Genomic DNA, 14215 nt, shown 5'->3' with positions numbered 1-14215 from the left:
ATGACCCAGGAATGTGAATATTTTGAAGTATTTACACTATAACAAAGCTAAAAGCCTTTTTGGGTGCACACAGTAATTGTCTCTGTTGGCCAGGTGTCTAAACCTTTGTTGAAAGACCACTGGAGAAAAAGCAATGAAGTAATTTTGTTGATGATTTTATCTTATATTATGATGGCATTCTAGACCATCAGTCACATGTTAGACCTCCAGTGTGATTGGTACTGGATAAATACAAACCAAAAAGGCAATTTCTGATTTAAATATTCTACATTTGTCTTGTATTCAATCAGTGTGGCAGTAACACAATTCAGAATCACTCCACAAAAACACACGCATCTCTTAATTTTGGTTGTAGCCCAATAGACCACATATTTTCTCCTGTTTTGTTACTTGTATGATTTTTGTTTTAAAATGACTTTCCAAAATAGCAGTTGCTCTCCTTTGAAATTCTGGTTTAAACACAATGATTTACAAATGTGCTTCTTTACTATTTTTATATTTTTGTTTTTAGTGATATGTTTTAGAAAATGTTACAGGATGAAACTGCTGATGAGAACAGAGGCGAAAAATGTGCATGCGTGAAAAAATGCAGAGCTTTAACTTTTTCTGTTCATGACTTTCTAAATAGTTTCTTCTGTTGGCTGCTGTTTTGCTTTATACTAATGTCATCTCTGTTTCTTGGCATGGGCTTCTGCTCAAGGCTATTGTGAGTATGGCTTTCTATTTACTTAACACTACTTTCAGTTTATAGACATTTATTGGGTTTGGGTTTTTTTTGAAAGATACTCACTGTGTATGAAGTGAGTTTAAAATTAAAATAAAATTTACTTTGAAGCTTTTATTCAAAAAGCTTATCTAAATGTGATTTAACCAGAAAGTGGAACACTGTAAGTTGTGTGATAATTTTTACTTGTCTGTAATCATAAAGATGAGAAACAGAAAAAGGGTAACATTTCTTCTATTCTCCAGTCAGAAACACTCTATTCCCTCTAGTTTCTATGGAGACAGGAATTTACTTCAGCTAATTTGCTGCATGTCTTCATACGAATTGCATTGCCATATTGATAGGGCAGCTCTTCTAGCAAATTTTGCTGCACTTTACAATTTCAGATTAATTTATTAAGTCTAATTACAAAAGTACTGAAGATATTAAAACAACTGCCATATAATTCTGTCGTTTATTGATCTCGCTTTTATTGATCTAGTTCCTGGGAAAATATTTGTAAAGTTATAAAGCACTCTAATTTCAGGAAAGTCACACAGCTGTGGAGAGAAGGATTACTACCACAGAGGATGGCTTTACAGTTGTGATCTAAAACTGAGTGAAGTAAAAAGTTGGATTTTGGTTAGAATGTCAAAATTATATGTTTTAAAATAATTTTGAAATTATGTTAAATATATTTTAAACATATTAAAACATTTAACTTTCTATTTTAGTCAATTCTTCTGAAAAAGAAACTTGAAGAACATCTGTAAGTATTTTGTTTGCCTATTTCGTTTGCCATTTGAAATGATGTGTTTTCCGTATGGTAAGGAAGGCAGACAGTCATTAATCATGCATCTGGAAAATATACAACTAAGAGAAATTAGGTAACACAGGAATGTTTGGGAATCTGCTGTTCAGGTACTATTTTCATCTCATAGAAAACCTTTGTGGAAGCAATAAGAGCGGTGAAGGAACCATCATTTTGTGGTGATTAGAAAACTTTGCTTAACATTGTGTAAATCTTTACTCAAGAGGAGTAAGTAATTTTGTTCTGAGGAAAGCATGTTAATGTAAACAAAATTATTTTGTTTACTTTTTAGTATACACTATGGCATAAAAGGTAACATTGTAGGAAGTGTTATCATTTTGTTCTGCTATTTCTGCACCTCTTTTACTTCCCTAAAATGCAAAGAGCTGTTTGCTTTTTGACTGGCTTGCCAAAAAAAAAAAAAAAAAAGTAGTTTCTGTTGCCTTTGGGTTTAGCCATTCTTTCTCAATGTAATCACAATTACAAGTGTTCATTTTAGGCATGCATTGTACAATTAACCGCAAGTTCTAAATTAAGTTTATAATTACTGAGAATGAAGCTGTTTATTACAGTTCTCCAGACACCGTAATGTTTTTCAGCTTATTTAACAAATATTTCCACAGTGACGCTGTCATTTGTCCTCATGCCCCACAGCAAAAATCAGTTGTGCTCTCAGAAATATATCGCTGTCTGAGAATTCTTTGTATTGCTTAATGTTCATTTAAGCACAGTAATAACACTGGGAAAACAATATGTGCTTTTATGGTTTGTAACAGTGAGAAGCTCCATGAGGCTAACAATGAGCTACAGAAGAAACGAGCTATTATTGAGGATTTGGAACCAAGATGCAATAACAGTTGTGAGTTACCGGTGCAGTCCATTTCTTTTCTTTGTAAAGTATTTCACATGCAAGGTCTTTAATTATAATACCTATAGGAGGTGCAAGATAAACAAAATGTACAATGGCAGTGATATGTATGTTGGTAATTTCTCTGGAAGCTATGGTGACCAAAAAGATGCTTCTAACACTTGAAATGCAGGGGGTCACATTTTAGAGACCACCGTAGTGAGAAATGACAATGGCCATAGAAATACCAAGTCACTGTCATACCTGTCATTGAACCTCAGCTGTTCAGAACTGTCATGTCTCCTAAGACCCTAATTTAGGAGATCCTTGCTTTTTAGGAGATCTATCACCAGGTTATTTTTACTCCCAATATATATGAGTGCTTTCAGAACTGTGTTATAATTTGAGAAAATTTTCGGACACTGGTCAAAGAGAATGTAGGATATATGTCATGTTGCTCAGATGGTATCCAGAACCCAGCATCCAGTTGTTTTTTAGCACATTAATGCTACTTTTTTCCTGAGAAGTATTGAAGGAGGTAGACTGGTTTTTCTATAATAAGTCTACTTTTATTATTATTAATAATAATTATTATTATAGAATTATATATAATTCTATTTGTTATAGAAATAATAAATCTACTTATTATAGAACAAAGCAAAAGATTGCAACCAATGGCTGCTTTTCTGGTTTGTGCCAAAACAATTTTATTCATAAAGAGATTGAGGAAGATAGAAGTATCAGTTCAGTATTCATTACATACATTCTGTATCCAAAAAGAATTTTCATTTGTGTTGAGCTAAAACTGCAGAATATGTTATAAATTCCACGAATTAGGAAATGTTAGAACACTTGGAAATGAAGTCCAGGGACTTAATGAATAGCTAATAAACACATAATCCTGTCGTACTTGATAAGCTTCAGTGCGAGTGTAATAGCAGTCTTCTGACTCACTCGCTTCTAAACATTAGAGCATATTGAGGCTTCTGTAGTTAGTTTACTGAAATTACAAGTTGCTTTTTAAAAATCTAGGTCTCAACTTTTGTCTTGGTAAAGTAAAAATAGTTGTACCATCTTTCTTTCCACGCTCAGGAAATGTGTGTGTATTTTTTCAGATTCTTTTAACTATCCTGGATATGGCCAAAATGCTTGGACATTGTACAAGAGTCATGGCACATTTTGAAAAATGGATTCTTGCAGTCTTGGAGACCATCTGCTATTGGTCCTCTTACTGATCAATGAAAATCTTGCTTGGTCCTGTTACCAGCTTGTATTTTCTGAGTGCTTAGAGAGAAAACTGTAGGAAAAATATGAAAGAACATTTCAAAATGAGGCTGCAAAACAGATGGACTGAGGGTTGCCAGTTATCTAATGTTGTCTGAGAACCAGACGTCAATGTTATATGCTATTTGATCCAGGATGATGCAATTGATTTTTTTTTTCTTCTGAGATCTGAGAAGATGTATAGAAGATGTATAAGCAATAGTGGCTTGACATATTCTTATATCAACACAGGAAAAGGCTGTGCAACGAAATTGTCCTAATGGTCTGCCCTGTTGCTTATGAAAATGTGGGGGAAAAATTAAATTGAGTATATTCATGTCACAAGTCTGATAAATTATGTCCAGTGTTGCAGTTCAGCAGATTTAAGCAAGAGTTGTGCCTGTTAAGAATTACTCCTCTTACATAAAATAGGAAAACTCATGTTTACCTGAGTTACAATACCAAGATATTACGGAATCTGTAATTCATTAGTAAACTCATTTTCTAAGTGTGTTCACTCATGGGATTGATTTATGATTCCATTTCTCTTTATTTTTTCATAATTTAAAAAAAAACAAAATTTGTGTACACAACAGCCATCTCATGAGATTATATAGGAGTACACATTTTTAATGTGTTTCTGAGCTGGTCAGTAATTAAAACTATGGTATCTGCTACCTCAGGTTCCTTACGTTAGCTTTTCTTAACTGAAATAAATTTTAGTTGTGCCTTAAATGTCTGTTGAAAAACAAGAAAATAAACATAATATAATTTCTGTGCATCTCCTGACATAAAGCGCTCAAAATTGAAGAATTACAAGAAGCTTTACGGAAAAAGGAGGAAGAAATGAAGCAAATGGAAGAGCGATACAAAAAATATTTGGAAAAGGCAAAAAGTGTAAGTATGTGTGTTGCACATTAATGATCCCTCTCTGACAGACTGCACCACATGTCCACTCTGCAGGAATAAAAATAAAGGAGGTATCTGTATACACACTAACATGTAAAAGAGAAGGAAGGCCCAGTGGGTTCTTTGTATCTTCCTACCATTATGGTACCTAATACTGATTAATTATGCAGAAGATTTTATCCTGGTTTCGTGTTCATGACTGTCCCCTTTTGCTACCTATCCATAAGTCCTTCTGATGCCTCTGTACAAATGTATACCCACTGCTACAGATTTCTGAGAGTCACCCAGACAAACCTTGTTAAGCATGCTTCCATGTCAGCTGATGACAAGGAGAGGGTGTTAACACCTTTCTAATGCTGTGGTAACCTATTTCTTTGTAGAAATTCTTCTGGACTTCTGTCTCTGAGTGACAAATGCATAGATCAGCTAAAGCGGTATCTGTACTAGGACTGGTGGTATAGAAATAACCGAAATAGCTGTGCTCTGTATTAGAATTGGAGAACCATCCATCTAAACCAACTCAAGGGAAGGAAGCTCTGTGAGCAAAAGTATTCTTTAATTGGCATTTGTGCTGGGACTTTTGGGGACTTCTGGCACAATTGTCATGAAGAGTTCTACCTCTTTGTACACACAAATACAGCTTAGTAACACCAAGTACAGGCACAGTTGGACCAACAAACTCTGGTTTTATCAGTTTGGCAGAGAGGGAAAAGGAAGTTTGGGGGTCTTTCCTTCACAGGTGGCTGGATCTGATTATGTTTGTTTCTGGATGGTGTAGGCTTCTTGTGGTGCTCAGTCAGTGAAGTCTGTCTTACCTGGAGCAGATAATTTGATACACTTTTTCATAAATACAGCTTTTAGCTACTTCAGATTTCATCGGGTCGTAATTGCTTACATAAATTGCTTATTCTTTTTGAGGGGCTCAGAATTTACAGGCAGAAGTAATTACACATGTGTCAGAGCCAACTTTACCAATTTAAATTTGATTTTGCTTTCTTTGTTCATCTTTTGCCCCTGATTTCTATTCATGTTCTGGTTTAGCTAACTGGTTTAGAAACTGTTTTAATATGGACTCTTTTATTGATGCTTTTTCCAAGTAAAGTGATCTTTTTAACTGAACCACCTTTGAGAGCTGTTACATTTCTCTGATGATGTTCAGCATTCTCTTTGCCTTTACTGTTTAATACATGCTTCTGTTGAGAAGGTGGCTAATATTTAAGTATGATATTGAGGATGTGGTATACTACCAGCTTTGAAATGGCAATATTGTGGTCTCAATCATAGTCCCATTTCTTCTCTTACTATACCTTGATATTTTATTTGAGTTTCTCGAAAGCATACCAGTGTCTTTGTTCATCTGATCATGGTAGTATCAAGATCTTTGCTATGGCTGCGTATTTTTAAATTGGAATCTGTAAGTAGGTTCCTAATGTGGCAAAACCTAATGCTTCCTTCCTTTACTTCTGTGTAGTTTCCTCAGTGACTTGCTGTGAGACATTTCAAAAGTCTTCAAGAAATCTAAACAAATAATTTTTAATTTTTTTTTTTTTACATCTTATGTTGCTGACTGTGTCTCAGAGTATTCCAGTGAAAGTCAGTGTCACAATTTCCCTTTTCAGTAAGATTTGTTTATTTTTATGTACTGTGTTACTATAGGGTGTTTTATACAACAGTAGCATTAATTATTTTAATTAGGTTAGCTTTTTGTGATCTTCTTATCAACTTTCAGTTTTGTTTTGGTTTGGGTTTTTTTTTTGTGAAGACGTATACAATCGTTCTAGCCTTCCCCTATAGAAACTGTATCCAGGTCTAATGTGTATTTTCTTAGAAACATAGTACACTTTTATGAATCTTCTTTCATGAGTACCATTCAGTAAAAATTACTTACTAAAATTTAAAGCATTGTTTTATTTCAGCATCTGGACACAATTCTGAAATGGGTAGAAAGACAAAAGATGTGAAGTCTCTTTCTATATATCCAGAGATTGTTAAAAAGTTTTAAGCTATTTTGTATTAAAGGCTTAGGAATCTAGGCATTTTGCTGGATTTGTTCTTGGTTTAGCACTGTGTTTGCGAGCACTTATGCTACCCGTGATGGATGCCACATATGAACATAACCAGGTGTCCCTTCATCTCATTAGTAACATAATGATCATGCATGTGCCACAGAACGCTTCTTGGCTTAACAGAGGTATCTAGAAATTACAGCACCTAGTACCTCAGGTAGGTGCATCATGGCATCTTTCCATAAGGACCAAAGTGGTCCTTCCTGAAGCAGGAGGAATTGACAGGTGGGTAAACCTTAGCTATAAAGAGAGAAACCTTTGAGAAAATGTTTCTACCACTGTGGCCCCAAGGTAAGTGCAGCTGGGGTTAGGAACTGCATATGTGAGTCTGGGATACTGAACCTCTTAGGTGTCAGTTTTCCTATCGGTAGTTTTGTTTCACAGTCCTGTAAAAGAGAGCCCGGTTCAAATGCTGTAACGTATCATGGCTGATGTTCAGAGGCAGAGCCTCTGTCATGCTGGCTGTCAAGATTGCTTTACAGGAGTCAGCTTAAAACTGCACATCCATCTGTTTCACATTTTGGAGTGTCATTTCTTACCACTGACATGTTTTAAGTGACTTTTTTATTTCCTAACCTGACTTAAAAAGGTTGTAATTCCTTGATGTCTTTCCCTTCAATTAGATTGCTTTTGCAGGATTTAATTAAAAACAAACTGGTTTTCTCTTACAGGTCATCCGCACCTTAGATCCTAAGCAGAACCAGGGTGCAGCTCCTGAGATTCAGGCTCTGAAAAATCAGTTGCAGGAGCGGGACAGAATGTTTCATTCATTGGAGGTATTAATCCTCATGTTTCCTGGTAGACGCATATTTCCTCATTGTTTTTTAGGTATAGACTGATACTTTTATTATACTTTGGTTTTAAATGTATGATTTTTTGATGTTTGTTTTATAGAAAGAATATGAAAAAACAAAAAGTCAAAGAGAAATGGAGGAGAAATTTATTGTTAGTGCCTGGTACAATATGGTAAGAATCTCCAAAACCTTTTATTTAAAAAAAAAAAAAAAAAGAAAAGAAATTATTAATATTAGTTGTTTCTGGGTTGTTTATAACAGTATTCATTCATTTTTTGTTTGAAAAGCATTTTCCAACACACACAGAAGCAAATGCTTTTTAATAATTTTAGGCTATCACTATATAAGAGTATGTTCCTATGACAACCTTGGGGTAAATGAAAAAGAACATGTTTGTTATTTTCAAGTTTTAAAACCAGAAATGGCACTTTCTAGAGGGAAGGATACCTCAGATTACTATTTTGTAATTCCAGCCCTGCAATTATACTGATTTACAGTGCTCAAATTTACTTTCTTCTTTGATCCTCCAATCTTCCAGTTGTTTCTAATGAAGGGGCACAAGAAAAAAGCAGTACAGCTTGCTTGCTGCAGTAAGTGCTCTGAGAAACAACCTCTTTGACTTGGGTGCAAGTTTAGCCCCATGCAAAGGGTGAGCACAGGGGCAAGACCCTCATTTAAATTATTCAAACCATGAGGAAGTGATCTGTGCAGCCATACAGCTTTTGCTGGGCCTGTATGCCGGGAGATTTTTCACCTTTGTCAAATGTGTTCAAGACCTCTTTGGCAAAGTGTGGCTGCATTCAAACTGCTCTTCAGATAGAAGGAATCCCTGTCCTGTGTAACATTCATGTTTCATTCTGCTTCATCATAGAGTTCAAATTCCTTCTCTCTGTCTTCCCTTGGAAGAGTTTCCTTCTTGCTGTTCTACATTCTTGTTATGTCCATGAATAGTAAGCCAAAAATGGAACTTAAGCAGAGTCTTTGAATTCTTTAACTATTGAAGGCATTTTCAAGTGTCCTTGACCAGTTTTGTAACACTAGTCCCACTGACAAGAAGACGACAAGCCTGAGCTAAGAGCTGTGGTTCAATAGCCTGTCATGAACACTAAGATGAGCACTGGTTGCTTTGTCTGTCTTTCTCTAATTAGCCTCTGCTTTTATATACAACTACACAACCCATCACAGCTTCCCTCATTTCCTCCTTGCATATGTGCTCCTGCCATACGAGCTGGTATTTTCACAGAGGAAGACAATTCTTGAATTATTTTCAGAAGAAAAGTACTATTCTAGCTCAACATGCTGAAGGGGGCCAGGGTGGGGAGGGAAAGCACTTTTGAAAAGACTCGTACAGTTACCGTGTGTTTATGTGGAGAAGCATATGTTCACATCTGGGACACTGGGGGACCTGCTTCTCAACAGTTACTCCAAACCTGGACAATGACTAGGGGCGGGGGGGGAGAAAAAAAAAAAAGAACAACACACAAAGAATTAGGAAGAATACCTTAGCTTTATCCTTGAAAATATGATGCTTCGTGTTTGAAATTCAAAATAGCTTAGTCAGTGTTGGTGAAGAAGGAGATAATAAACAAAATGTAAATGAGTAAAGTTGTTCAGTGTTATGTGTTGGTATTCACTGAGAAGTTTCTCTTTCTCCATAGGGAATGACTCTGCATAAAAAAGCAGCAGAAGATAGACTGGCTAGTACAGGCTCAGGACAGTCCTTCCTGGCTCGACAAAGGCAAGCCACGAGCACAAGGAGATCTTACCCTGGTCATGTCCAGCCAGCAACAGCAAGGTAGAGAAGCCTTGCCCTTAGAAAGAAAACTGCCCTGTGATCCAGGCCAATTCTGTTGCAAGTGACAACATTCAAGGAAAAACAACCAGCATCCTTTCTCTTTCTCCTGCTATTATTTTACAGTTCAGGAAAGGGTTTTATTATGGTTGCTCATTGTTCTGTAATGCCCTTTGCTTATTTTTTTTGGAGTCCATCTCTCTCTCTCTCTCTCTCTCTCTGCATTTTTTGAATGTGCCAAAGTTTTGAAAACATCTAGAGGGGTGCTGTATGATAACAGAGTCTTATTTGTATGAAGTCTGGTCTTTTATGAAAAGCCTCGTATGGGCTGTGTAACAATGTACATTTCTTGTCACAGTTGATACGTTTGTGCCTATAAGGGTTGTTACGCTTTATTCAAAGTCTTTTTTCAAAGGGAATTAGGCTTTTTATTTCATGTGCTAACCTGTTGCTTCAAAAAAATGCTGAAAACTCATTACAGAAATGCAAAATTAGTATATAATATTATTGTGAAATATATTTGCTACTAAAAAACTTACCAATGGCAAAAAGAATGTGGGTTTTTTTGTTTTGTTTTGTTTTTTTTAATTTCCTACATGCGGTAATTTGCTCTTATTCTTGGCATTTAATAGGGAAGCAGGATGATTTTTTTTTTCAGGTTTTTCTTTATCTACTGGTGTTATGTCTTTTGCTGGCAGAGCTGAATATTTTCAAATGGTTTGTTCCACTCTTGGTCAAATGTATGCTTAATATATATTATAAAAGGATTGAGAAATATTTAGAATGCTCTAATATGCTACTGCATCATCCATTTAAAAAGGACACTTGTTTTAAAATTTTATGATTGTGGATGAACAGTACATAATGGATCAAGGCCGCAATTAATATTGTTGATGTTAATGTATTCCAGTTGTCATCCCCTACTAAAAGACATGCTTTTAATATATTGATTCAGGGTATAATTGTATCAGTTGCCTTACTAATGGTACCAGTGCCTTCAGGTGAGTTTGTTGCTGACATTGTTGGAAACTGGCTGTAATTTGTTGTACTGCCTTTTTGGTGTGTAGCTGGTTAATTGTACATCACTCATTGTAGCACCTTCATGTTGATCAGCAGGGTGGATGGTGGCCCCTACTATTAATTTAGGTTCTGTTCCTACGAAGTTCTGCTTTTTCCCTATCATTTTTGTCAAAGAATTGATGGACACAGAGGACCTGAGTATGGGTTGAAAGTTTCATATACATACATCTTGTGGTGATTCAGTTTTAAACATTTTTCATTTAGAGACTGTTTGGACCCTAATGCACACGCAGTCTGATTTATAAATTTATTCTTTTACCTTATGTTAATGCCCTTCCAAGTGAAGACATTTTTTCATAAATCCCTTTAGAGAAAAGACATACTCGCATTTATTAATCATCTGAAGGTCTATGTTAATTCACAACTTGGGTGGAATGAGCAAAGGGTAATTAAAACAAGCACACCTAGATTAAAGGGTAAGGAAGAGGTGAATGACACTTTTAGGTACTGTTTTATCCTCAAATACATCATCTCTTTAAATCTAGGCTAAGAAATGCATTCAATATGTGTCTGAAAAAATTTGTCAGTTCTGATTCCCCCCCCCCCCCCCCCCCCCCCAGTAATATGAAAACAGATGCTGAAGTCTGTTAACTGCATATAGGTTTGTCTTTTATTGCTCACATTTGGGAAAAAATGATGTTCTAAAAATTCTCTTTACTTATTCAACGTATGACATGTCTGGGCTATGCTTGCAAGATTAGATAAGACAGTGACAGTATCTTCTTCTGTGCGAAGGGTAGCCATGTAAAGGAAGTTTAGGACAATTTCTGTAGCTCAGTGAGGTGATACTTGGTTTGCTGTCTCTTACTGAGATACAGAATATTAAAGGGACAAGAAGTCATATGTGTTATCTGGCAAGATGACCACAGTTCGTGTGGAACGTCTTTTACTGATCTTATTGTGCAATCCAATCTAGTCACTTGAAGAACTCTTTACTGCATGCCATGTGTGAACAGGAGCAAATAAGATCACTTCTCTGAGGGATTTTGTTGTTCTTGTTTGAGATTACAGCATTTTATATCACCCAGAGAAAGAACCTAAGAATACCTGAAGCTCCATTTTTATTTTAATCTGGCTGGCTCTGTCTGTTACCAAACTGCCAAAGCCTATTTGTGAAAGCAGGGAATACCAGGACCTTGATGGGAAGTTTTATCTCTTAATTTTGTCTAAGAATTTAATTTCCTGCTGCTATTAATTAGGTGCAGGTCTAAAATACCTTGAACGCAATCTGCACACTAGAATAAAACTACTTGCTTTTATTATTTTAATATTTGTTTTACCATTTTGCCTCCAAAGTTTTGATGACAGGCAAATGCCCCTGACGGTTAGGAGATGAACAAATGCTTATTAGAAGGCTCATTTTTAGCTTTTACTTTCCTATCTCTCATGGCTTCTTTTGCTTCTTGGTGGTTGTTGGCTTTTATCTTCTGCTTTGTCATTCTGGTTGGTCTTTCCTTTTCCCTTAAGATAAGACACTGAAGTATTCTATAGTTCCCTTCAAGAATATATAGATAGCATCATTATATAGCATCAAAGAGCAAAACAAGACTAACATTGAATCTGTGCTTTACTGTTGCTCATAGTAATTGTTAGGCAAGACTGAACAAGCATTTTGTCTTTTGAGAATTCACAAACTTGTAGAAATTCTGGTATTTCCCAGAATTTTTGTTGAATATAAATATCTAAAAATATACTGCAATCTTACAGAAATATACTCTGTTGCTATCCAGTTCCAGTAAGTCATTTGTTCTATTGTCTAATGGTAATCATTAGGAATTTAATTCCTTGTTCTTCAGTGTTTTAGTTCTATTATTTGCTGCATACATCAATTCTTAATCTTTGGGTGTGGATGAATGCAGGTGGTGAACATCATTAAACCTTCTCTCTCACAAGAACAGCTTCTTTATTGAAAGGGTTCAGCTTCATTATTTTCCTTGCTTGTTATGTAGCTTTGGAAGTAGTGTGGTATTAAGAAAAAGAAGGGGCTCAGAGTGTGACTTCAGGGAATAAGCACATGTATAGATGAGCTACCAATGAATGCTGTCTATTTGTCTTATCTTCAGTAATAAAAGAATATAAGCAAAAAAACCCTGTAAAATAGAATTCTCTCAGTACATTAGATACTTCTAAGAAGCTTTTAGGAACACTTTTTCTGGGGCAACAAGGACTATTTACATCAAAATTGTAGTGGTAATTATTAAACCAATGCTATATCCTGTCCTGATACACTACAAAAAAACCCTGCAGACTGAGGTTAAAGACAAAAGGTTCTCCAGGGCAGCGATAAAACAGCTGAAGAGTTCATGAGGGTACATTCCTGAGCACTGTGCCGAGGATCTGCCCAAAATAATCTTTCTGAGATTTTAATTAATGCTAATAAAAGATAACAGTTAAATGGACGAATATTTTCATTGTTCAGAGCTGAAGCTTAGTTTCTGGTCTTAAGATGTGTGTGCAGTCCAGTTTGTATACTTCCATGGAGAGTTAATATATCTGATCAGGCATTACAGAAAAGAATATTCAAGTTCCCCATTTTCTTGATAGCAACACGTAACCACTTGGATCATAACGTGTATTTTCCAAGTGCTGTGAAAACTGAAGTAATCTAATTTAAAGGTTGTGTGTTCCACCCACAGTGCAAAGGAAAATAAACGACTAGAGCACACAGCTTTATATATTGTAAAATGAAGTAAATATATAATGGCTACAAATGCTTTTCATTATCTCTTTGGAAATAAGCAAATGGTAATCTTGTCCTGTTCTGATGACTCTTGAGATAGCAGTAATGCTTCTGCAAGTTTTCTGTGGCTTTCTATTCATGTAAGGAGCACCAGCAATTTTATATTAATTGTGTGTGAAAGAATTAACAGTGAATATTCCTATTACTGCTTTATGATGATCTTAAATAGTAAGTGGTATGTGCAAGCTATCAAGAAAATTTAAGAGGATTTGGCAATTTTAAAGTCAAAATTTTAAAATTTTAAAATTTCAAAGTATTTTGACATGTGCAAGTAGCTTTTGCATTTCCTCGGTTCTCTACTATGTGCAACTACCCACTTAGCATCTTCCTGGATGATTTTTAGTGGGTTTAATTGTCTTGATGTGTTGACATTTTCTGTAGATTTGGTAATTGGAAAATATTTTAATTTCACCACTTGATGTTCTTCTAGTTAGTGATTTGGAGGAAGACTGTCCTGAATGTGGCTAATTTTTCTTTTTCTTATAAAGCAAAACAGTACCTGTATTTTACTCATTTTATAGAGATTTTTATTCTTGCCCGACATTCTGACTTTTTGCAAGGATTGATGAGGGAGGTATTTTTGCACTCAGTCAGCTATGCAATACTGACTTCATACAGGGTTTTGCACATGTGTTTTAGGTAGAATGTGGACTCTGTGTTTTGCAGTAATATTGTACTGATAAACTTTGGTATCTCCAAACCAAGTTTAGCAAATTTTGCAGGCATTTTCCTCACTGGTATTGTGCAAATAAATAGCTAAAAGAAGTTGTTCTGTCAGGAAATACTTTCAAGTGGTGTTTTTTCCTCTAAGCCAAGTAGTCATACTTCAGGGGTGTCGCCTATGGAATAGTTTGGTAGCTGGATTACGACTGAAAGGTGATCTCAGGAAATCAAGCACTTATAAAGAAACCTTTTCAGAAGCCCTTCCTTAGAACAACTGTATTAGCTGACGCTAGTAGTATGATACATTTAGCATTCTGTTAAAATGAAGAGGTGAATCGTTATAACAGTTTTAATGTAAAGATCAGGTAAGCTAGAAATTCGGTGAATGAGGTTTTGAACCTTACAAACTGCACACAGCCCAGACACGTGTCCCCTCCCAAATCTGAGCAGTCCGGCTCCCTTCTGTATTGGCAAGAGCACTGCATTTCGACTTTGTGCCTTGCATCGGGAGAAAGAAGTGAAATCTTGCGTTATCTCACAGGTTGCT

General features: G+C 35.7%; 1 protein-coding gene across 2 annotated transcripts in view; it reads left to right on the top strand.

The window, feature by feature from the left end:
* Positions 1-14215, top strand: part of LOC143172501 (protein Hook homolog 3) — a 94326-nt gene that overhangs the window by 72644 nt on the left and 7467 nt on the right. The window contains exons 17-22 of one of the 2 annotated variants that reach the window (XM_076362040.1): positions 1438-1472; positions 2291-2373; positions 4421-4521; positions 7271-7375; positions 7494-7565; positions 9052-9188. In XM_076362040.1, the coding sequence (XP_076218155.1) occupies positions 1438-1472; positions 2291-2373; positions 4421-4521; positions 7271-7375; positions 7494-7565; positions 9052-9188 (533 nt within the window). Of the gene's footprint in view, positions 1-1437; positions 1473-2290; positions 2374-4420; positions 4522-7270; positions 7376-7493; positions 7566-9051; positions 10128-14215 lie in introns of those variants that run through there. The other variant, XM_076362041.1, reaches the window with a different exon arrangement.

This window comes from Aptenodytes patagonicus, chromosome Z (genome assembly GCF_965638725.1).
Source record: "Aptenodytes patagonicus chromosome Z, bAptPat1.pri.cur, whole genome shotgun sequence".
Taxonomy (NCBI): Eukaryota; Metazoa; Chordata; class Aves; order Sphenisciformes; family Spheniscidae; genus Aptenodytes; species Aptenodytes patagonicus.
This window is presented reverse-complemented; position numbering and strand designations above follow the sequence as displayed.